Below are 22,875 nucleotides of genomic sequence, written 5' to 3'. Positions count from 1 at the left end.
CCTCTCTCTCTCTCTCTCTCTCCCGCTCTCTCTCTTCAATCTTTGAGAATCCTGCCTCTCTACAATTCTCAAATGCATGCTCCTTAGTTTGTCTTGTCCTTTGAATTGTCTCTAAAGTACAAACAATATTCACATCCTCCATAGCAACTGCAATTTTGAGAAGTGTAGCCCAAATTCTACTTCTGTCTCGAAGTAATGTTCTAGTTCTACATTAAAAGTTGAGTATCACCTCTTAGGGCTACTACAGATAGTGAATGAAAAAAAAAATCATTTGCAGGTTTGTTCAATCCATTCACATCTAGCCAAGGTGACTGGCTAACAAATCTCAACACCACAACTTTGTTTACTGTGTAAGAAAAAATTTTATTTCTTTTAAGTATAAGTTTATTCTGCCAATGCAAGATTAGAGAGCCTATTGATCACATATAAAGAAAAAAAGAATGCCCAAGCTCGAGTTTTATCTATTCCTGAAATTTGTCCCTTTTGCCAAAGTTCTGATATGAGGAAAAGATTTCTCGCACATTAAATTATCAAGGTAATGTGAACTTTTGTGACTTGTCAAGCTGTAACTATAATGATATGTGAACTTTTGTGAATTTGCAGGCCATAAATACCATTTATTATTCTGTTGCAAAATCAAGATGTTTATTGATTATTAACTACTAAGTTCTAACGAGAATCCTTGGCTTGTGCATTTATTTTCTTATGTTCGTAAGACTTCATATCTATAGCATTTGTTTAGCCTTGTTTTTTCCTAATATGCATACGAATAATTCTTTTATAGTCTTATATCATCTACATATAAGATTATGATCATGCCATATTAAGTAATATGCAAGCACCTACTTTTTAAAGAAAAAATATAAAGCTGTAATTCCCCATTTCAGAAACATGATATCAAATTTTATCTTCTCATTAATGAATTATGGTATTAATCTTAAAGTTGGTAATTTTATAACTATATTTGATTAATAGCATATTTAAATTGACATTGACATATAGGATAATCTATAAAATGATTCTATAATAATCTAAAGTGAAAAGCTAAGAAATCTAATGATGCCTAATTGTTCGAAGATCGTGCTTTGTTTGTAGCACTGGTCAATAAAACCTTGACAGCATCTTCCCACTAATCATAGGGTATACATTTTTTGTTGAAGGCATGAGCTTCGTAGCCTAAATGCTAGCTAGCTCAACATTTCCTTCACATCTACTGGTATGATTGGAGAACTATAGGGAGAAGCTAACGATATTTTTTCTGATCGGTGTAATAAATAAAGCACATTCAACGAATAACTGTAGGGTTGTCAAAAAAGCTCGTTGTTCGCGAACAGCTCGTGTTCGGTTCGTCAATGAGTTTGTGTTGGATTCATTCGATAAGTAAACAAGGTGAACGTGAACAAATTTATTTCGTTCGGTTAGTTAAACAAACCAAACACGAACAGTGATGCGTTCGTTCGTGTTTGAATCGTTATTGTTCGAAATATAAAAAATTTATGTTTATAAATTATAATATATAATAAATTCATTATAATAATATATTAATATATTATATTAGTAATCAACTAATATAGATATTATATACTTATATAATATAAGTTATATAATTAATATAAAAAATTATTTATAAATATTAATATTAGGGATCTCAAACTGGCTCGTCGTTCGCGAATAGCTCGTGTTCGACTCGTGTTCAGCTTGTTCGTTAAGAAACAAACACGAACAGTGACTTCACGAACAATTTGGAACACGAGCTTATTTCAAACAAAGTAAATTTCAAACGAACTGGACACGAATACAAGCTCTGTTCATTCGTGTTCAGTTGGTTTACACCCCTAGATAATTGGACATCACGAATTCATGAATGAAACAAGAAATACTATCATTTAAGTAGATAAGAACTTATCATGAGATAGCCTGCATAATAGTGGAAGATAAGCTATCATGAGTTGTAGAAACTAGAAAGCAAAAAGAAGATTTAGAAGCGTTTCTGCAAGAAATAAAATTATAATGGTTGTAAAAATAATTATACATCTAAGAACTTGATCTTAAAAAAAAAAAAGCTCTGATTCAGGAAGAATCAATTTAACAATTGACAGGTGGACTTCAAATCAAAGTATGGGCTATGCCTTTGACTTCACACTATGCTACTACAATAAAAAAAAAAATCAGGAGTTGACAATGTAGATCAAATTAGAGACCTTTGAATACATACTCAGCCAATTAAGCTATTGGCCAATAACCAATGCAACCAACTTCTAATGGGTCCTTGTAAAACACTAATACCACCCATAGGCAAGTGGACACTGCATAATTGATCAAGTCACGCAATACATTAATGAAGAAAGAGCTGCATTTAACGAGAAAAATAAATCTGATGAACTTTCTACCAAAATCATCATCACTAAATGATTTCAAATCTTAATTCATAAGTCATCAACATGAACGAGTTACATGTGCATAAATATCTGCATACTTAAGCACCCACGGTTGAAAGCTTACTCTTAGTCATTCTAGTTGATATCAAGCATTGCCTAAAATCTTAAGTATTGAACGAACAATTAAAAGTTGAGTCCTAAAACTCGACCCCCAACTTTCTGATAAGATTCATATTGGGAGAGGAGTCTCCACTAGCAACAAGTCTTACAGAAAGAGATTCATGCAACTATAAGAGATCTACCAAAAAATGAGGTCCATCCACCATGAGATACTTATCCTAAAATATACAATTTGATGGTGAGAAAGACTTGGCTGACTACTGATTATTAGAAAACTACTAAGCACCAATGAAGAAGCTAAGTGCTAATTACAATGATAGAGACAGAATACTTAGAAACACATCAAACAAAAGTAAAAATAAAATATATACTTTCATTGCAACAACTTTATTCAACATGTCACCTGCTGATATCAACATGAAGAACTTTTTACCAAAAGAAGAGAAACTACAAGATTGTCGTTAATCATCTTGTTCATCGTCGCAGACTTCTAAGTCAAAATCATTTATATTGGGAAAGAACTCAACAATGTATACTTTCTCTAGTGTAATAAAGTTGCGCTAAGATTTTTAAGTAAAATTCCATTCCTTCATTTTATCTCGAAGGAGTTCAAAAAATCTTAGAATTTTACAAAATTATAGAGCATCACCTCATTCATGCCTTCAACCAACATAACCTTCAACTGGGCATTCTTTAAACCCCTAAAGCTTCCCTTTTATGCCTTCTTTAAAAGAACTTCAGTCAGTTAGTCGACTCTTGTAGTTCAACAATTCAAAAGCAATTAACTTCTTGACTTGACTTCAGTAAGGGATGATTCTAACCAACTGGCATAAATTTGCTGTTGTAAAACCTTCTTGTTTTTGTTGTCTTAAGTATCAATAAGCCACCAAACTTCAAAATTCAACTTTTTACTCTTTTAAGCACACCACTTCTTACACGTTACAATGTGATGCTTTGCACATTTTTCAATAAATCAATTTGCATGCTTTATGATGCATTCTTTTGCATGTTTCTCAATGCAAAAAATAACCCATTTATAATTCAACAAGCTCCATGCTTTTGATGCGCAATTTTGTACATTTTAATCACAAATTCAATCGTGTTCTCAAGGTTTTCCACAAAATTCATACACCATATAAGTTTATATTTTCATATGTTTGATTGCATCACAAGGCATCTTTTTTTTTATTTCAATTTTTGTTTGTAAAGTTGAATTTGTTTATACATTTCATCAAATATTTCGTCTCCATGCATTCTCAATGGGGCTAAAATTTTTCAATAAACAGTAGTAATGCTTCCACATCACCACTACAAAAGCGTGGCAAAATTAGGGCATCCCACCAAGCCAATCAAGGCATTTGGGTGCAGCGTTTAGAAGAATTTTGGGCATGGAATCACATCAAATTTACATAAAATGGGTTCTCTATTGCGTCAAAATGACATGAACGAGTTGCTTGCGAGGAGCTCAAGTATCTTCCCCATTTTGGTCATTGAAGTGATGTGTTTGCCAGCACATAATCAGGACAATGTGGGAGAGGAAAACAAAAATGTAAGAGGAAGGATCCGGCTATTGTATCAAGAAGGGAATGAAGAAAAACTAAAAGGATAAGAAATGTGATTTACTATTTTAATAATTCTTTTTAAACTGCATAGGGGCTGGATAGCCTCCTTTTAAAGATGCTTAATATATATATTTAAAAAAGCCGAAGGGCTAATATATTAAAGAAGAAAAGGTACAGATAGGTTATATAAGATAACCTAAAAAAAAGCCCAACTCACACAATACAGCACACACAAAAATCCAAAGAAACAAAAATACATAAAGATAAAAAAAACAAAAAATCTACCAACAGGCGCAAAGATGCTAGGGACGTCCTATTTTAGTTTTTCCTCTGCCTCTAGTTCTCGGAAGGGAACCAGCTAACAAATTGGTAATGTGCGTACCATTACCCGAAGTAACCAAAGACCAAAGTATCATCGTATCATCCATCAGATTTATGAGCTCAAGTATGTCTCCATTCTTCTTCTTCCTCCTGAATGTGTAGACTTGTCGTTCCTCATCCGATGATTGACACAATTGATCAATGGATTGGTCCAAAGGTGGTCGGACAGGTGTAGGACGTTGCACATCTTGATCCTCCCGAGTCTGAGTAAGTAGGAGTCTGAGTAGCATTGACATCTTTCTGGACCTGATGAGGCGATAGTGAAGCAACAGAGGTATTTTCACCTGTAATATCATGTCGGTCAACTTTTTGATAGATTTGAAAATATGAATATGAAGATAGTTTTTGAGATTTAATTTAATATAATAGATATATAGTTTGGAGTTTGAAAGTAGTATGTTTTAATTTTTAAGAAAATGAGACCAAATGGATCTCATTCGTCCAATAATTTGCATAATCGTGTCTGATATCGCGAATACTACACCCTCCCGAAAGATAAGTGTAGATCTCAGCAATAGAGTCAATCCTGCAAACTAAGAGATTTGTAGCATCCGTTTGGTCTACGAACATTTTATGTATGACCGACAAGTTCCCCTATCTAATACAAAGATTAAATAGGGTTTATTTTACCTGGGTTCCAAGTTCCCTATAAAGGCAAGCCCCTATAGTTAATTACATCTCAAATGACTAGGGTCAATTGAGAAAACTTTCGATAATGATCAGAGGTATTAGTCTTCAAGATTCTTAAATTTAGGTTTTCACGGTAGTACGTGGAAGGGCAAATGGGAGTGACTAAAATATGAACAGTTATTTCAGGAGCCCAAAGGAAGGAACAAGTAGACGTCACGGATCCTGAGGAGAACCCTCAGTGATTTCCTAAACTATTATAATCTGTGGCTGCGTTTTGGAGACGATGTTATTTAAATGTTCAATCATGTTAATTTTATTATTTGAGGCTTACATTTGCATAATACTCGATTATGCAAATAACCCGCGGAGAAATGAGGGTTTACATCATACCGTACGATAACCTCGGAACCTAAATCGAGTTAGGACTCATGTCGCACCACATAGTTGTAGCACAACATGCAACATGATTGTACAGGAGCCTAAAGAAGATGTGAGGATTTACGTCGCCCTAGGCAAACTACCTCTAAATCCTATAGGTTGTTGTTTATTTCTAAAGAAGAGATAGTGCTGAAGAAGATCCTTTTGTGCTCGCTCCAAGCTCCTCGTCATGCTGCCCACAAAGTTGGCTCCGAGCTCCTATTGTAGCGATGACTCCAGAGTTTAAGTGTTTGAGATTGGTAATTTGTGCTTCACAGTTTTTGTGTCAATGTTTGGTTTTGATTTTAGTTCTAGTTTTGCATGCAAAATAGTCAAATTGCAGTTAAATAAAATATACTTGAAAGGTAAAATACAGTAAAATAAAATGCTGTAGATAAACTGTAAAAACGTACCTGAGCATCTACTACTGTTGGGTGATCAATATTGTGATCGTAGTATGATTTGCAACATATTTAAACATTCTTGCAAGAAAAATAAATAAGACAAGAAAACCCAGCATGAAAGTCATAAAAAACGAGTAGTAGAAATCACGAGCAAAAGAAACTTGTAACCACATATGACAGCTCAGGACTAGGTATAAGAGATTGGTAAAAGTGGGGGTTCAGAGCTGGGTTGTGTGTTTCCCGACCTTGAGTAAGAGTTGTCAAGTCGACAATCTACAGGAGGTAGTTCTTAACCTCAATCTAAATGACTAACCATGGAATTTTATAATTTTTTTGTAGAAAAATTATTTGATTTTTATGCAAAAGCTGTTGTTTAAGTCTTTTTTTATGCAGAGTTCTTTTAATCATGCAAAAGAAATTTTTATTTTATTTTTGTAAATATTTTGTAAAGTCGTCAGTCCACAGACTAGTCACTCTAATCGTGCTAGAACTACTGACAACCTAAGAATGTCGGGGGCAACGATCCCACCAAGAATCGGCGAATAGTATCATGGGTGCTTTCCTCTCTTATTGAAGATTCTCGAAGTAGGAGATATTCTAATAATCTCACTTCGTATCTCTCGTTTAAGCACACATAAGCAATGTCGTCATCGCCCTCGCCACCTAGACCCTAGACTCATCCTAGTTAGTCCGATGATTTGTGGCGTTAAGAAATTTTCCCAATTGTCAGGAGGATTATTTTCCCAATTGTTTTGAGTGTAATATTGTAATATTCAAGCTCAAATCCCAATGCACTGGGTTTTATTGTAGGTTAAGTCATTGAGGGAATTTCACTGATTTAATTAAGGAAGCATGAACTACGTCTCGGTGCATCCTGTTGTCTAGTGTCCTGATCAGTTTTGTGAATCAGGGTCAAATGCCAAGTTTTGTTATTTACTCGAAAATTAGATAGATGAACGCTCACCTAGTGTGTACTCCTAAAATCTAGGAAGTCTATGCTGAGAATTAGGTGGATGAACTCTCACCTAGGGTGTGCTCCTAAAATCTAGGAAGTCTCTGCTGAGAATTAGGTGGATGGACTCTCACCTAGGGTGTGCTCCTAAAATCTAGGACGTCTGTGCTGAGGATTAGGTGGATGGACTCTCACCTAGGTTGTGCTCCTAAAATCTACGAAGCATACACTGAGGGCTAGGTAAATGGACTCACCTAGGGTGTGTGCTTAAGCTCTAAGAAGCTTACACTGAGGACTAAGTGGATGGGCTCTCACCTAGGGTGTGCTCCTAAAACTCTAGGAAACCTACTCTTTAACTTATGCTTAAGGTGATTGAAGGTTTTCTATATCTTCCAATTAATTAAATCATCAATCCCCATCTTTATGACTTAACCATTTAAAAAGAAGTAAAACAAAAGAAAGATAAGGCACACCCACTTCCAAAACTAGTAAAGTTAAGGGAGAAAACAACGAGTGGATCGACCTAAAAGCGTTTAAAAAACAATCAATTGAAACCCAAAACAGTGGGCAAAAAGGGGTCCATAAAATTAATTATAAACCGCATGTAAATCAGCACTTAAAGGCTACATAAATCTTGCCGAAATAATGTGTAGATTGCCTCAAAATTAGCCCACCAAAATCCCTCAAAACATTGATTAAAACAACCCCGCAGATGGTGGGTTTAATGCCTTCAAAACAGTAGGCAAAGCTCTCAAAATCAGCCCCAAAACAATAGACAAAAATCTCAAAATCAACCCTAAAACAGTAATTTTAAAATTCTCAAGCAGCTCTCATGTAAGCTCAAAGCATTAATCTTAAAGGTCCCAAAATCAGCTAGGAAATTCAGTCTGAGATAGTATGTATACTCTCCGAAATCAGTTAACAAACTGGCTCTAAAATAGTACGTGAATCAGTAGGCAAAGCCCTAAAAATTGCAATGTTTAAATCCACCAAACAGCAGTTAAAACAACCAGGCAGGGAGGCATTCGGAAATAAAAGAACATAGACCCGCAAAGAAGCATTCAAGCCCTAGAATAACGATCATCTCGAGCCTCGTAGTATTTCCTTTCAAGTGCTCGAAGCATGGAATCAACAAATGAGTATTTAAGATCAACAAGTAAATGATTATTGGGACTTCACAATATTGCATTTAAGTACTTGAAACAAAAACCAGCAAGTAAATGATCATTGGAACCTCACAATATTTGCATTTAGGTACTTGAAACATAAAACTAGCAACTAAGCACTTAAAATTAGCGATAGCATATAATTGAAATATTGTTTATATTTCTCCAAAATTAGTAAGAATGTATTCGTGTGGAGAGGATAGCTGGAAGAATATACATGTCCTTACCTTACTTCGACACAGCAGGGACACAACCAGAAATGAAAAGGAATGGGATAGGGAGGTTGTTGTTCGCTGGCAAGAAGGAGGCTAGCAGCTTCAGTCGAGTGAGGAAGAGATTCGGGCGCTTCTCCTACGTGCGTGAGGAAGAGGGAGGTTGAATCGAGCTGGGTGCCGCGTGAGAGGAGGACGAGGGCCTCGATGGGAGCTTCCGAACAAAGAGGCCGCGGGCTTCGGTTCGTGAATGAGCGGAGGCCGAAACTGTCGGACGAGGAAGGAGGTGACGGTAAGGCTTCTGGTCGCACGAACGAAGAGGACAAGGGAACCTCTATCGCACGAGAGAGGGTAGGAGGCAAGAGGGATTTCGGTCAAGTGGTAGAGGCGCAGCAGATGCTTCGATCGGGGGCTGCGATTGAGTCGCAGAGAGGAGCGGGTGAGGCGAGTGAGGGTCTGTCAAGCGCAGAGGGAGAGCGGGATCGAGCGGGCAGCATATCTGCTTTGATCGGGGGCTTCGATCCAGTCACAGAGAGGAGCGGGTGAGCGAGGTTGAGCGGGATCGAGGGAGGCGAGGAGAAGGAGCAGGCACGAGGAGGGTGAGCGAGAGAGAGGAGCTGTCGAGCGCAGAGGGAGAGCGAGATCGAGCAGGAGAAGGCTGTCGAGCGAAGGTAGATGAGCAGGAGCTCGAGAAAGGCAAAGGAGGAAGATCCCGGAAGAAGAAGGCGATCCTTTCTTTTAAAATTGGAGTGGGGGAGCCGTTATGCTAAAACTTTGGCGGGGACTTAATTAGTTTCCGCTGATGAAACAGATTCAAAAGGAAAGTCTTTAACTTTCAATTAAAATAAGATTAAATGCCTATTTGAAATTTAAAAATTTGAAATTCAAAATTGTTTAACCCTTGTTCAGCCCGAGTTCAACCCAAATCGAACCTGAGTTGAACCTAGGTTGAGTTCGGGCCCGCGGTCTGCTAATTAAAAAAACGTGAATTGATATTCGTGTCATTTGTGCGCGCACATAACCCTAACAATACGAGTGTCCTTCCTAGCTAAAGTTGACGTTCCGGACGCGTTGGTACGGTCTTTTTCGTCATCTGGGTCGTCCAGATAAACTCATCGGTGTGCAAGTCAAATCAAGTCAAAGTCGTGCGTGGTGCAGTGAGTGCGTGAATTGCAGCGTTCACGAGTATTTGGGTCTCAAATGGGTTCACCTAAGGCCATTTGACCTTGTGGGAACTCATTTTCGTGCCCTCTTCATATTGGCCCTTAGCCCTTGCAACTAGAAGTTGAGTGCTTGGAACCACTCATGCGAGTTCTTCACAAAAATGAGTCAAGAAGTGGCTCGAAGTTCTACGGGAGATGAGATGGGCTCCATTACTAGTCTTCTAAGATGGTCAACAAGAAACTCCTAAGGCTAGATTTAGGGTTTTGGGAGTAGGAAACTAAGACCTCATTAAAAATGAGGTCAACATATCAGTGATAGGTTCTAAGGCAGGCGGAGTCTGAAGAATCTCCCTCGCCTCCACAATAGGAGGTTCCGAAGAAGGGGGAGCTGCAACAATGTGTGGAGACTGAAAGATTGATATATTGTCTGCGGGAATAATGACGTCTTCAGGTGTATCCTTTTGATGATCAATAGTGTCAATAACTTGGAGCTGATCAGGAGGAATTTGAATCTCTGCCTCTAGCGAAGCACTTTGTTCTTTTGGTCTGAGGTGGGGATGTAAATGATGACATTAAGAACTGGAGTAGTCGAACATACGACAGTTCGAATAATACAAAGGAAAACGCTCAATCTCTACATTCTGCCAATATCCATGATGTTGTGTCCAACCATATTTCCTCAGAAGCGGAAAAAGTAATATCTCTTTCAACAAGTATTCGGGCTTCATATGGACGGGAAAGATTAAAAGTAAGAATGTTCGACTTGAGTAGCTTACCATAAGCTAAGGCAATAAAATACAACATTTTTTTGAGAAAAATAATGAAATTTCAGACCAGGAAGGGGAATCTAAACCGGAATGATTGACAGTTCCATCTGTGGGTCAAAATCCACAGACTATTTCAGAATCTTTATTGTTCTGTTATCAATTCAGATTATCCTTCTAGCAAATAAGTATGTGTAATCTTCTTCATTATAAATTTGAATAAGAATGTGTCTACAGTCTAATAGTCCAATTTTTCACTCTCCAACAAAGTGCATAAGTTCGAATTCCTTGCAATAAGCTCCATTTTGGGATGACCATATAAAAATTTTCCAACCAAATTCAGACGACGGGAGGAAGCAAGTTGGATACCTACAGCTTTTGTAAAAAAAATAGCATGCTTCCCATTTTTCCTACCAGGTTTTTTGATGTCCTCTTACTCAAAGGAATGAGGGCACGATTTAGGTGTACCTGAGGCGTGGACATACGTGAGGGCAGCTGCATACGATCTGTTTGAAGTCATCCTTAAAATAAAGGTGTGGCGTAGAAGAAAATACTGAAAAAGTGACGTCGACCGAAGTTGTTGAAAAGGATAGCACCGGGAGCCTCAATGCAGAGGAGCCACAGAGTAAACATCAGGAGTCGCACTGCAGAAGAGCCGCAAAGCAAACACTGGGAGCCGCACTGCAGAGAGTCGAGACGGGAAGGAGCGGGAGCCGCAGAACTCGCAAGAGATCGTGAGCTGAGAACTCCCGAACTGGGAAAGCTCGCGAGACGGGAAGGATGCGCCGCAGATCGCGAGACCCAGGGTCAGGAGTGAAACGCGAAGGCGCCAGCGCCGAAGCCGGAGAAGAGGCCATAACAGTTGCTAGGGTTCGCCATCAATATATATATATATCATAATAACAATATTATTATTACATACTACTATATTAATATATATAAACATATGAATATGTAGATATTTATATAATGTTCATGATGTCAAGATTATTTTATTTTAATTTATAATTAACATTATACTTTAATACTTTTTCTATATTTTAAATATATATGAGTATGAGCTTCCCGTGAACTTCAATCTGCACGTGTAGATACTTTCTTCACGCTAAAACTTACACAGTATGGGGAGGTCTTTCAAGATTATTTAAGCATTTCAAACGAATCATGACAATTTGTTTTAACAAACTAAGCGCCTTCACATTTTGAGTCAATTGTTCATGAAGGTACGTTTGTTTGACCATGTTTCCATCTCATTCGCTTTCTTGCATGTTTGTTTATGTTCAAAGTCACCAATCAACATCACCTGCAGCAACTCCAAAATTATTTACGAGGGGTGAATTTTCTTCCAAAACAAACAATTTGAGTGATTTCACTGAAATTACAATCTCCGCCCATCATTGTCAAAAGGAAGATTTAATATTCATTAAAAAATACAATAACGAAAGCTAGGATGAAAATATTGTTTCATGGTGAATACAAGAATTCAAAGTGCTTTTATAAGAGATATGGAAAGGAGAAAAACACCAAGAATTTAAATAAAATAGTAGAAAAATCTCCATGGCTGATAACTCCATATTTTATTTGCATTCAAAAACAAATTAAGCACGTTCTCCATTGGAGCCCAAATAATGTCAAAACATCCTTTTAAGATGGACCTATTAAAAATAAAGAGTGAACTTTCCATATGACCAGTGGAAATATAGACTCAGTAAGCACCTATTCCCATGAACCCACTCATCACATAAAAGTGAGTTTCTAGCGATGATAAGTGTGGTAAAATTAGCATGAATGTTTTACCAAAGCATCAATCTAAGAATTTATGCTTAATTTTATTTAGATGTAATTTTGTATATATCACCTAAAATTTAATTTTTAAAGTAGTAAACCCATGCATTTATGCCTGTCATGATCAAACCAATGTGAATTTAATAAAAACCGAATTAAGGGTTGGAATTTTGTTGTAATTTTTTATATCTAGGTGAGCATTCGAAAAGAAGAAAAAATAAAGATGCACGAAGGTGCTAATTTTGTAAATAGCTATGTTTCACGTGCTATGTATGCAACTGACCCTTTTAATTCTAAGGTTGACCACATAGAATATTTCTCCTCAAAAGAAAAAGTCCATGTAGGGGATCTTTATTGCTTCAACTGGTTTCATGTATTATAAAAGCACATTACTTAACAATTGAACAAACCAAAAACCAATTTCAAATGGTTTTAAAATGTACAGCATAGGCATCAAACTTAACCAAATTTCCAATAATAAGCGAGCGATCATTACCATTCATAATTCTTATCGCTTGGTGTCAAATTCTCTAGCAAAGTTTCAAATTCTTTAAGAATTAGAATGGTAGAATTAAAACTAAAATAAATAGAAGTTCCTAAAAATAAACAAATAAACTCAAGTTAGCACCAGAAGTAGTCATAGGCACCATCGATTACCTAGAAATAATGATTACCAACAATGGTTCATAAAGAAAATCCCAAATCATTGTAAAAAAGAAACATTGCATGATTAAAAGAAAGATTTTAAATCAATGATGAACGATCCTTAAATTCTTCTCATCACCAATTCCTGAGTTGGTTTTACACAGAATTGACAAGATACTTAGCTTTCACCTTAGTATAGATGGTCAAATGCTGAGAGCAAAGAATAATATGAAAAAGAAGTATGAAACAAACTAGCAACTAAAAAATTGATCTATAATCATCTTTTCAACATAATTGTAAATAAAAAAAAGTGAGTGCAATTTTCGGTAAAGAAACCGGCCACATTGTCATATTTTATTAAATAGTATAAAATATACAAAACCAAAATATACAAAACCACATTGTCATACAGAACAAAATGCTACTCCATGGTTGTCACCTCTTGATCTCTGGACGGGACAAAGTGCTACATTGTAAAAGTCAACTCTTAAATCTATTAGGGCCACCTCTAGCGTCCTATTGTCTAGTGAATGATTTTGGGATATGAAAACTGACGAGAACGTAAGCTACTTAAGTGGTAGAGATTATGAAAAATCACTTAAGTAGAATGAAGTTGAACTCTTAAACATTGAGACACATTTCAGTGTAATGTTGGAATTTCAATAGAAACTCCAAAGGTAAGTGTTCTCGTTCTAGAATACTCCGAGGATGGGTGACCTCCCGAAAGGTTACACCAACGGAGCAAAACTGTGAGGCCACTAGGCCAAAGAGGACAATACCTTAATGGGTGAGAGTACGGGCTGTCACATGGAATTGTGAAAATCAAAATCATAACCTAAATCTTTTTTAATCTCTCTTTCTATCTCTTAATAACCATTCTCCAAGGGCTCAGAAATTTTGCAGCAACCCAATCCATGTTAGACCACCTCCTTCAGACTTTTGTCGCCTCCATCAGCACCTGCCATCATTGGCAATCCACTAGCAACCACTGAAAGCCACTGCCTCCGATTTTTCAAAAAATGAAACGCAAAACCAACACCTAAATTGTTATTTTTTACCAATATTGAAGCAAAGAGAGCTAGCACATGAGTAATTATTGGGAATAAATGATAAAGAAACTCCAACCCAAGAATAATTTCTCACAATTTTAAAATCTTCTATACACCCAACCTTAGATCACACTTGATTGATTGTGCCACAAATCTCAATTGTTATGGCCCAATGTTATTAAAAGAGCTTTATGAGCAAACAATATGATGCACCAACATGCATGTCGCTTAGCTGTACAAAGCAAGTTTGCAGCAAAAGACATGTCATGCTACTCTGTTACATCGTATTATACCAATGTGCGCACACTCTAGCACTGAACTAAGTTTTAGTTAAGATTTTATTGGTTCAATATCTAACTCGATGATTGAAGTATTTTAATCATTGAATCATAACTTAAAGCTCATTTCTTCATAGTGGTTCTCCACTTCATGTATGTTGTACATTCAGCTTCTTGTTGATTCTTATTGTTGGTTGTATCAGCTTCTCGTTCACAAGCTTCTTTTTACAATGATTCTTAGAGTATTCTCTGCAAACTTCCGAGTGCCTCATCCTTACACTCTATGGCTTCATGCTGCCTTAGCTTCTTATTCTTTGGTTAGAAGTATTAATGATTCCTAAATAATATTCTAACTCTTTATTTTTATATCTTTTAACTTTTTCAGAATAATATATAATTATTATTGTTGAATGTATTATCATATTTGCTAAAAATTATTAACTAATATGTTTAAATTTGATAAATTAAATGATTATTGTAGACATATAATATTTATATAAATAAAACATACATTATGAGCGCTTTAGTTCGTAGAAGTGTTGCTTTGCTTTGAGTATTAAAGAGAAAGCAAACCATTGCACATTTCATTGCATTCAGCTCTTTAAAACACTGATAAAGCTATGAAATAACTGGACAGCCACAAATAAAGATTGCTGCGAGTCGATTTGCATGAGAAGAGAAGAATGGAGCTTCACATCTAATATCTTCCTCCAAATTAAAGCTCTTTTAAAGCAGATAATTTTTATTTCTTCAAAAGAACTGTAATTACTTCACGAGTGATTACCACTTAAAAAAATATACATTAGCAAGACGGACAAAAGTCAAGCTGACGCAGATAGCGCAATCTAGGCACAACCAACATTAAATATTAAGGGTGTTTGGAACGGCGGTGTGGTTTAGTGTTTAGTGTTGCACAAACTGTGTTTTGTAGCCATTTTCAAAAAACTGCAGCTGTTTTCCCATTAGACCTGAGAGACTGCAGTGGCAGCTAGAAAGCTGTAGCTGCTTCTTCAAATAAAGAAAAAAATTGTAATAGCCAACAGGAGCTTCTTCTTTAGCAGTTTCACAGGAAGAAGCTGCCAAAAAGACCTAAATTCAACGAGAAACCTAGCAGCAAATTAAGCAAGAAAATCGAAAAACAAAACTACGTTTCTTCATGGTTCTGCACCTGCCGCACAGCTCAGATTACTAGGATGGAAGGAAAACAGGGATCGAACGCCATTTGATAAATTCAATGTCTTAGCCGGATATGCAATTTAAAATTGACAAAAAAAAAAAAAAAAAAAACTCACCAGAAGAAGATGGATTATCCGGATTCTTCCTCTGACCTGCCGCCCTCACCATTAGAGACCTGTAACCTCTCCTCTTCGAAACCCTAACCTCCCAAAACCCTCGAAGTAGAGCGTGACCCTCTTCCATGACAAAACACTTCCATTGCAAACTCTGCCGTATCACCATTAAGCCTCTCCCTTGCCCCTTGCCGGTGCTCCATGGGAGACCTCCTGCCATAGGGTTCAGAGCCCAAACATCCATCGATCCCGGTCCACTCTGGCACTTCACTCTCCGAGCTTTACTCTCTCCCCGTCATCGTTTTGCAGATGTTGGCAAGACGAAGAAAGCGAGCTTAAAGTCACCCCAGGTGAGACTACCGGCGAGCACTAACGAAGAGGAAGGAACAGATCCGGACATCACGCTAGACGGGCTTTGGCGACTCACGAGTACCTTCTAGAGGAATATGCCCTCCAGGATTTTTTTCGGAGTAGTTGTTTGGCAGTTGCCATTTTCCAAGGCAAAATACATTATTTATATTTCATAAAGAAAATTTATATAAGTAGCACTCAATTTTTATATATTTATTTATTTGACATTTAAACTTTAATTTTTACATCCTAAGTAGTCTAGCCTATGTATGAAAAGGGGGATTGCATTGTTTTCACCTTTTCATACGTTGTTTGGGGTGCTTAGGGTGTAAAAATCAAATTTTGGATGTGACAAACATAAATGCATATATAAATGCTCTTAAAAAGATAAATTTAGAAGTTGATTTGACAAACAATTTCTGGCTTAGATCTATCCAAGTAGTCATACATCATCGGGGTAAAGAGTAAAGCTTATCCTTATCCCTCAAGGAAAATGAAAATAATCTAAGTAAAACGATATCGTATAAGACATCAGTTTACAGAAATGTAACATAAATTTCTACAAAATTAGTTATGAGAAGATTAGGGTCTTCTATAAATAAGCACCCAAATTGACTATTTTGAGGCATCTGAATGATGACATATTTAAGTTCAAAATTATGGGTATTTATGATAGGTCGACTGATACTCTAGTGAATTCTTTCTATCATTTGATTTGCAAAATCTATAGGGGATCTAGGTTATCCATGTTCTTTATGAGGGTTTGTCATTTATTTTTACATGTTTTTTTTTTCTTTTTCTATTTTTAAATTTTTTTTTTGCTATTCTTTATATTTCAAGATTGAATAGTACTGAATTATAGTGTTCAATCATAGGCATACATAACTAAACTCAATAGTTTGTACAAAATCTCAATAAAAAAGTATAAAATAATAAAATAATTTTAACTGCTATGCACAACAATACAACTTGGCACAAGCATTACAGGGCTAGAGTCTAGCATTGCAGTGCTATCGAAGTGACAGACCCGTGGTGCTAACCAGAAGAGGAGGTAAACTCAAGCCAGATACTATTGAGTATGCTAAGCCACTATTGAGTATGCGCCTGGACTCCAAAAGAACAATGCCCCTTTGTTGTTGCCTCTATCGTGGAAAACAACTAGAGACGAAAACACTGGCAACATCATGCTAGGTTCGAGCACATATGTACTGCCATCCAGAAGAGGAGGTAAACTCAAGCCAGATACTAGCATGTTTGCAGTGCCATCCATAAAGGGCGGCAAACCCACTCTAAGAGGTAGTGCAAAGGTGTCCCATTACATAAGTTGACAAGTTAGAAGGTTTTATGTAGATGTTTGGAGCCCAAACTATATAAGGAATGGTCTAGGAGAGCTTTAGGGACACTATGCTATTGGATGATGCTTTCTCTTACTTTGTGGAGTTTTTTCTTGGAGCCTTAAGGTTTCTTCTTAGAGTTTGATTTGGAGAAGTATTTGAGGGTTTCTTTTAAGAGAGATTTTCAGTGAGTTGGAGAGGGTCAGAAGCTTGAGTGCTTGTATGAAAGAGACAATGATGGAGTGCTTTCATTGTAGGGAGATCAATGATTTAGTGTACTTCAAGAAGATGCAACTTTGGTTTAAATTTTCTATACTTGTTTACATTTTGGTCTTGAAGTCAATGGAACTTCATGTGTTTTTTTTCTATCATGCATAGTAGATAAGAATTTTCATGCTCCCGTGATGTAGAAATGTGATTGAATCACTTTTTTCTCCATGAGATTTCCTATAATTTTTGTGCATTTTGAGATTTGATTTATGCTAATGTGCTAATTTATTGCTCGTCATTTAATTATAATATGGTCACTTAGAAAATTAAAACCATTTATGAACTTGGAAGACTAACTGTTAATTAGAAGAACATTTAGGTTAATTTATAATCATCTAATCAAATTGACATATTGTCAGTAGAAGATTGTAACTTGGATAGGGGACTAGAGGAGTTCTATAAAATTTGCATGGTTAAACCCCCTTAATTGTAATAAGAGCTCCCAATGCTTCTTATGACCTTGACAAAGATTAAGGTGAACTTGTTTTTGGTTGTCAATAAGAAAGTGGGGTTCTCATTGGAAGAAATTCAAAAATTCACATGATCAGTGTCTCTGAGTAATAGGAGTATGATTCTTTGTCATCTCTAAAAACTCAAAAACATAATTCAATTTCTTCATTAGGATTTTAAATACATTTCAACTTCTATAATTTGAATCACTCCAAACTAGACTTAGAGCTTAATAAACTAGAACTTCACTAATTAGAAAATTTATTAGTTTCTTTGTAAGATCAACACACAAAATCAAATGTATATATTTTTTTAGCAACATATGTACCTCCATGATTATCGAATCCTTGACAGTGGTTTTAAACATCAAGTTTTTAGTGTCATTGTTGGGAAAATGAAGCCAAATTTTCTAATTTGGGATAATTTTAGTTAAACCACTTAGAGTATAGGTTTAAAATTGTTTATTTTTTCTTTAATTGTGTTTTTATATCTTATTTTTTGTATTGATATCTATTTTTTTTAAAATCTAAAAGAAAAAAAATTGCATTTTTTATTTTTTGCTTTGTCACACATTATTTGATTTTCAAGTTTTTGAATTCTTTATATGTGATTTCACTTTAGATTAGGCTCACCTAGTTGAGAGTCCTTAGTCGAATGCATATGATTGGAATAGTTGAGGTAGTGTAATTTGACTCTGAAATAAAAGAAGTCATTAAGAAAATTTGAAAAATCACAAAAAAAAAAACTTCAAAATGGCAAATCCTCAGAAAAACCAGCTTAAACCTCTTAGGGAGTAGGCCAACCCATTTGTAGAAGAAATTTACATGAGTATTAATTAAATTATAGTAGAAGCTAATACATTTAAACTTCAAACTTGTGATCATCCAAATGATTCAAATAACAAGTTTGGGGGATCACCCACTAAAGACCTAATCCTTCACTATACTTGTTTCTTGGAACTATATGACCTTCAATTATATCAGTGTCAGTAATAATGTCATTAGATTAAGATTATTCTTTTTTTCCACTTAGGAATAAAGTTGAGATGTGGCTTAACTCTTTAGCGCCAAGATCGATCACTACTTGAAATGACTTAACTCAAAAATTCTTAGCTAAATTTTTTTCCTGTTTAAAACTGCCAAATTTGGTAGTTACATCACTCCTTTCGCCCATTTGGATGAAGATTCAATTTATGAATCTTGGGAGATGTTCAAAAAAAACTTAAAAAGTGTCCATACCACACCCTATCTGACTAGCTGATCATTCAAATCTTTTACAATGGGCTGGCGAGATCTTCATGATCAATCATGGATATTGTAGTTAAGTGGTCTCTTAATTCTAGAAAGCTAGATAGCTTAAGGTTAAATTTAGTGTAATGATCTTTACTCAATGATGAGATGGCTTACGGATTAGTAGGTCTTAGTATTACTGCTTTGGAGACCATTAATGTCATAGGAAATAAGTTCAATATCCCTTATTTTAATACTTATAAAATAACCTAAAAGAATTGCCCAAATTTCAACTTAAATAATAACAATCCAGGGGTAAGAAACTATTCATGGGGGAACACCCATTCCAACTCCATAGAGAATTAAAACAACCAAGACAATAGTAACCTGGGATAAACCTACCCTCCTGGGTTCATTCTCAATACTTAGTTTCAAGAGAAGAAATTATCTCTAGTGGAGACAGTGTTATAGATGGGGAACCAGATATAAGATTATTTGCAACCATAAAAAACATAGAGAATCAACTTAGGAAATTAGGTTACTCTTTAATAAATAAGCCCCCGGAGATGCTACCTAATAAAACTGAAGTGATTCCTAAGGAAAAAGGAAAGGATCAAGTGCAACTTGTGAGACTTAGAAGTTGGAAGGAGTTGAAAGACATCCCAAGGAAAGAGAGTAGTCTTGTAAGGTTAGATCTCAAGCCTAAACAATCTGGAGAGAGCATATTAAAAGGTTTAAGAAAACTTAACTCCCCTCTGAGAAAGGTATAATAAAGACTACTACAACCCTTCCCTAAATATTATAGAAATAAAAGCTAGATCAACAAATTTAAATTTATAATTTTTTTAGAGTTTTAAAAAAAGTTCACAATCAATATTATTTTTGTTGAAGCCCTATAACATATGCCTAGCCATGTGAGGTTCATGAAGAATGTCCTTAAAAAGAAGAGAAAACTAGGAAATTTTGAAATTGTTACTCTGATCGAGGAATATCACATTATCATGCATAAGACATTTTCACAGTGGCTTAAGAGACCAGATAACTTTACAATTTCTTGAGTTGAAAGAGACAATTGTTTTGGGAAATCACTTAATGAATTAGGGGATATTATCAACCTTTTGCTTCTCTCCACTCTCAAAATACTAAGATTGGGAGATCCATATTGACTAAGCAGTTAGCTGATTGATCCTTAACCTATCTTAGGGGGGTGACAGAGGATGTATTGGTTAGGGTTGAGAAATTTATATTTCCTATTAATTTCATAGTCCTAAACATTGAGGAAGATAAAGAGATCCTCATTTTAATTGGTTAACTTTTTTATGCACAAGAAGGGTTATGATTCTTTTGCAAAAGAACTAACAGTTAGGAGGTTATTTTTTATGTTTTAAAATCAGTTAAATTTCTCCAAGACACTAGTGATGATCATTGCTACAAGATAGTTTTAGTGGAAGGGGGAGGGGGTTGGTTAATAGCTAATTTTATGAATCAATGGAGCTGGACTTAGTAGAGCAAATTATGATAGAGGATCAATGTGTGAGTTTTATGAAAGAATTTGCTTTACTCTTAAAGCTTGAGTTGTTAGGGATATATATGAGCTCTTATACATTAACACCAATGTTAAACCTTTAGTATCGTCTATAAAAGAAGCTTCAGAAATAGCATTAAAAATTCTTCCAAAGCACCTTAAGTATTTATTTTTAGTAGAATAATCAGCTTTTCTTGTAATAATTTATACCGAGTTGAGTGAAGTATAAAAGTCAAAGCTGTTGAGAATGCTGGGGACATTTAGGGAAGCCTTCATGTGGATCTTTGCTGATCTCAAAGGAATAAGCCTTTTATTTTGCATGTGTAAGACTCTTGTATAGCATGATTATGAACCCAAGGTTGGCCTTTATAGAAGGCTCAATCCATAATGAAGAAGGTGGTGAAGAAGGAAATCATAAACTGTATAGATGCAAGTATTAGCTATACCATCTCATAGGGTGTCTTTGCCTAATTTATTGAATTCCCAAGAAAGGAGAATAATGATAGTGAAAAATGAAAAGGAGTTGATACCCACTAGAAGTATCATAAGATGGAGAATTTGATTTGACTTTAGAAAATTGAACGAGAACACTAGGAAGGATCATTTATTGATGTCTTTTCTTGAAAAAATGTTAGAAAATTTGGCATGATACCCATTATTTTCGCTTCCTAGATGGTTACTTAGGATGTGACCATATTCATATAACACCAAAGGAGCAAAAGAGAACAACTTTTACTAGTCTCTATACAACCCTCACTTTTAGGATTATTCCCTTCGATTATGTAATTCCCCGATCACTTTCCAACATTAAATGATGTTCATTTTTTTACTTAATTAAATGGGGAATTGCGTTCTTTATGGAGTATTTAAAAATTTTGTTGCATATTTTGATTTCTTCTTTAAAAACCTTGTAAAAGTATCACAAATGTTTGAGGAGACTGACTCGGTGCTCAATAAGTGTCAATTCATGGAGACTAAGAGGAATGTGTTATGGGCAAGAGGAAGATCAAGCCAAAACTTAGGTGATAAAAAAAATTGTACCCGCCCACTTGTTTTAAAGGGATTAAGAGCTTTTTAGGACATGTAGATTTTACTATCGACACATTATGAACTACTCTAAAAGTTCCAAACCTCTGTTTCATTTGTTTGAGAAGGACATGCCCTTCAATTTCAAATTACTCCATCACCATTGTAATTCTAAATAACAAGCCATTCATTGTACATGTTATTGTTGTATTTGATTGTAACCTTTTATTTGATCTTTTGTGTGATGTTGGTGACTATGCAGAAGAGGCGGTGTTAGGTCAAAGGAGACACGTTTTTTTTTCATGTGATATATTATGCCAATAAGACTCTTAATGAGGCCAAAGTGAAGTACAACACTACGACAAAAGAGCTACTGATGATAGTGTATGCATATGATAAATATATGTTCTGTTAGATTGGTACCAAAGTCAAACTATATATTGACCACATTGTTATCAAATATATCGTGGGTAAGAAGGATGTTAAGTCTTGTTAGATTCAATGGGTCCTCTTATTAAAGAATTTGATATTAATATTTTTTACCACACTTTTTGGTCAAACATTTCCCCCATGCTTATGTCCAATCTCATCTGGATCTGGAATGTTTTCCTAGTGTCATTGGATGGCGAACCGAGCTTGAATAAGCCAAAATTTGAACCCCATTTAAACTATAATTTGAGCTAGCCCTAATACAAATCAATAACTAAAATTTTTTTGAAATTAATCAAAATAAATAGAATTAAATGTAACCAATTTCAAATAAATAAAGAAATTGAATTAAAAATTAGCTTAATTAAAAAAGTATTCCAAAATTATCATTTTCTTCATAAATCATTGTAATGCTTAAAATATTAATCTAAAAGTTACATGATGTTTATTAATGTAAAATATTCATGTATTATACTAAAAAATTATGGTTTACACTATAAATGTAAACTATAATCTAAAAATTTATGTAGGTGTAATTTTCGTGCATGAAAACTTGAAGCAAAATATTTTACTTAAAATCATATTTTACATTAAATCTTATCCATATTATTTACACTAAAATTCAAACTTATCCATATGGTTTACACTAAAATCTAAACCTTTTACACATTGTTTACTTCACAAAAGAAAAAGGTTTTGTGAATGTTTTGTTATTAGTACTCATGTTTAAGACTTTTTAACTTTCTCATGATGTTTATACATGTTCTATTTGAATTTGCATCCATGTTTAAGCTTTCTAGGCTTCAAATGATCTTTATGCATGCTCTACAAGAATTAACATGCATGTTTAAGCTTTCTAATCTTCACATGGTGTTCATACATGTCCTATGTGAGTTAGCATCCATGTTTAGGAATTTTAGGCTTCACAAGATGTTTATACATGTTTTTTGAGAGTTAGCGTCCATATTTATGCTTTATAGGTGTTGACCTCATTTTTGGTTGAGGTCTAGAAAACTTCTTTAGTAGCCTAGGTCTAGCCATAGGACTTTCCTATTGACTAGTCTTA

At 35.2% G+C, this 22,875-nt stretch overlaps 1 protein-coding gene across 1 annotated transcript in view; it reads right to left on the bottom strand.

Moving 5' to 3' along the window:
- LOC110030651 (UPF0301 protein TC_0483-like) overlaps positions 1-15,578 on the bottom strand; it is a 30,186-nt gene extending 14,608 nt beyond the window's left edge. The window contains exon 1 of the mRNA XM_020733466.1: positions 15,199-15,578. Within this exon, the coding sequence (XP_020589125.1) occupies positions 15,199-15,439 (241 nt within the window). The 5' untranslated portion in view covers positions 15,440-15,578. The remainder of the gene's footprint in view (positions 1-15,198) is intronic.
- Positions 15,579-22,875: the final 7,297 nt, after the last annotated feature.

The sequence above is a fragment of the Phalaenopsis equestris genome, unplaced genomic scaffold, assembly GCF_001263595.1.
Source record: "Phalaenopsis equestris unplaced genomic scaffold, ASM126359v1 Scaffold000745, whole genome shotgun sequence".
NCBI lineage: Eukaryota > Viridiplantae > Streptophyta > Magnoliopsida > Asparagales > Orchidaceae > Phalaenopsis > Phalaenopsis equestris.
This window is presented reverse-complemented; position numbering and strand designations above follow the sequence as displayed.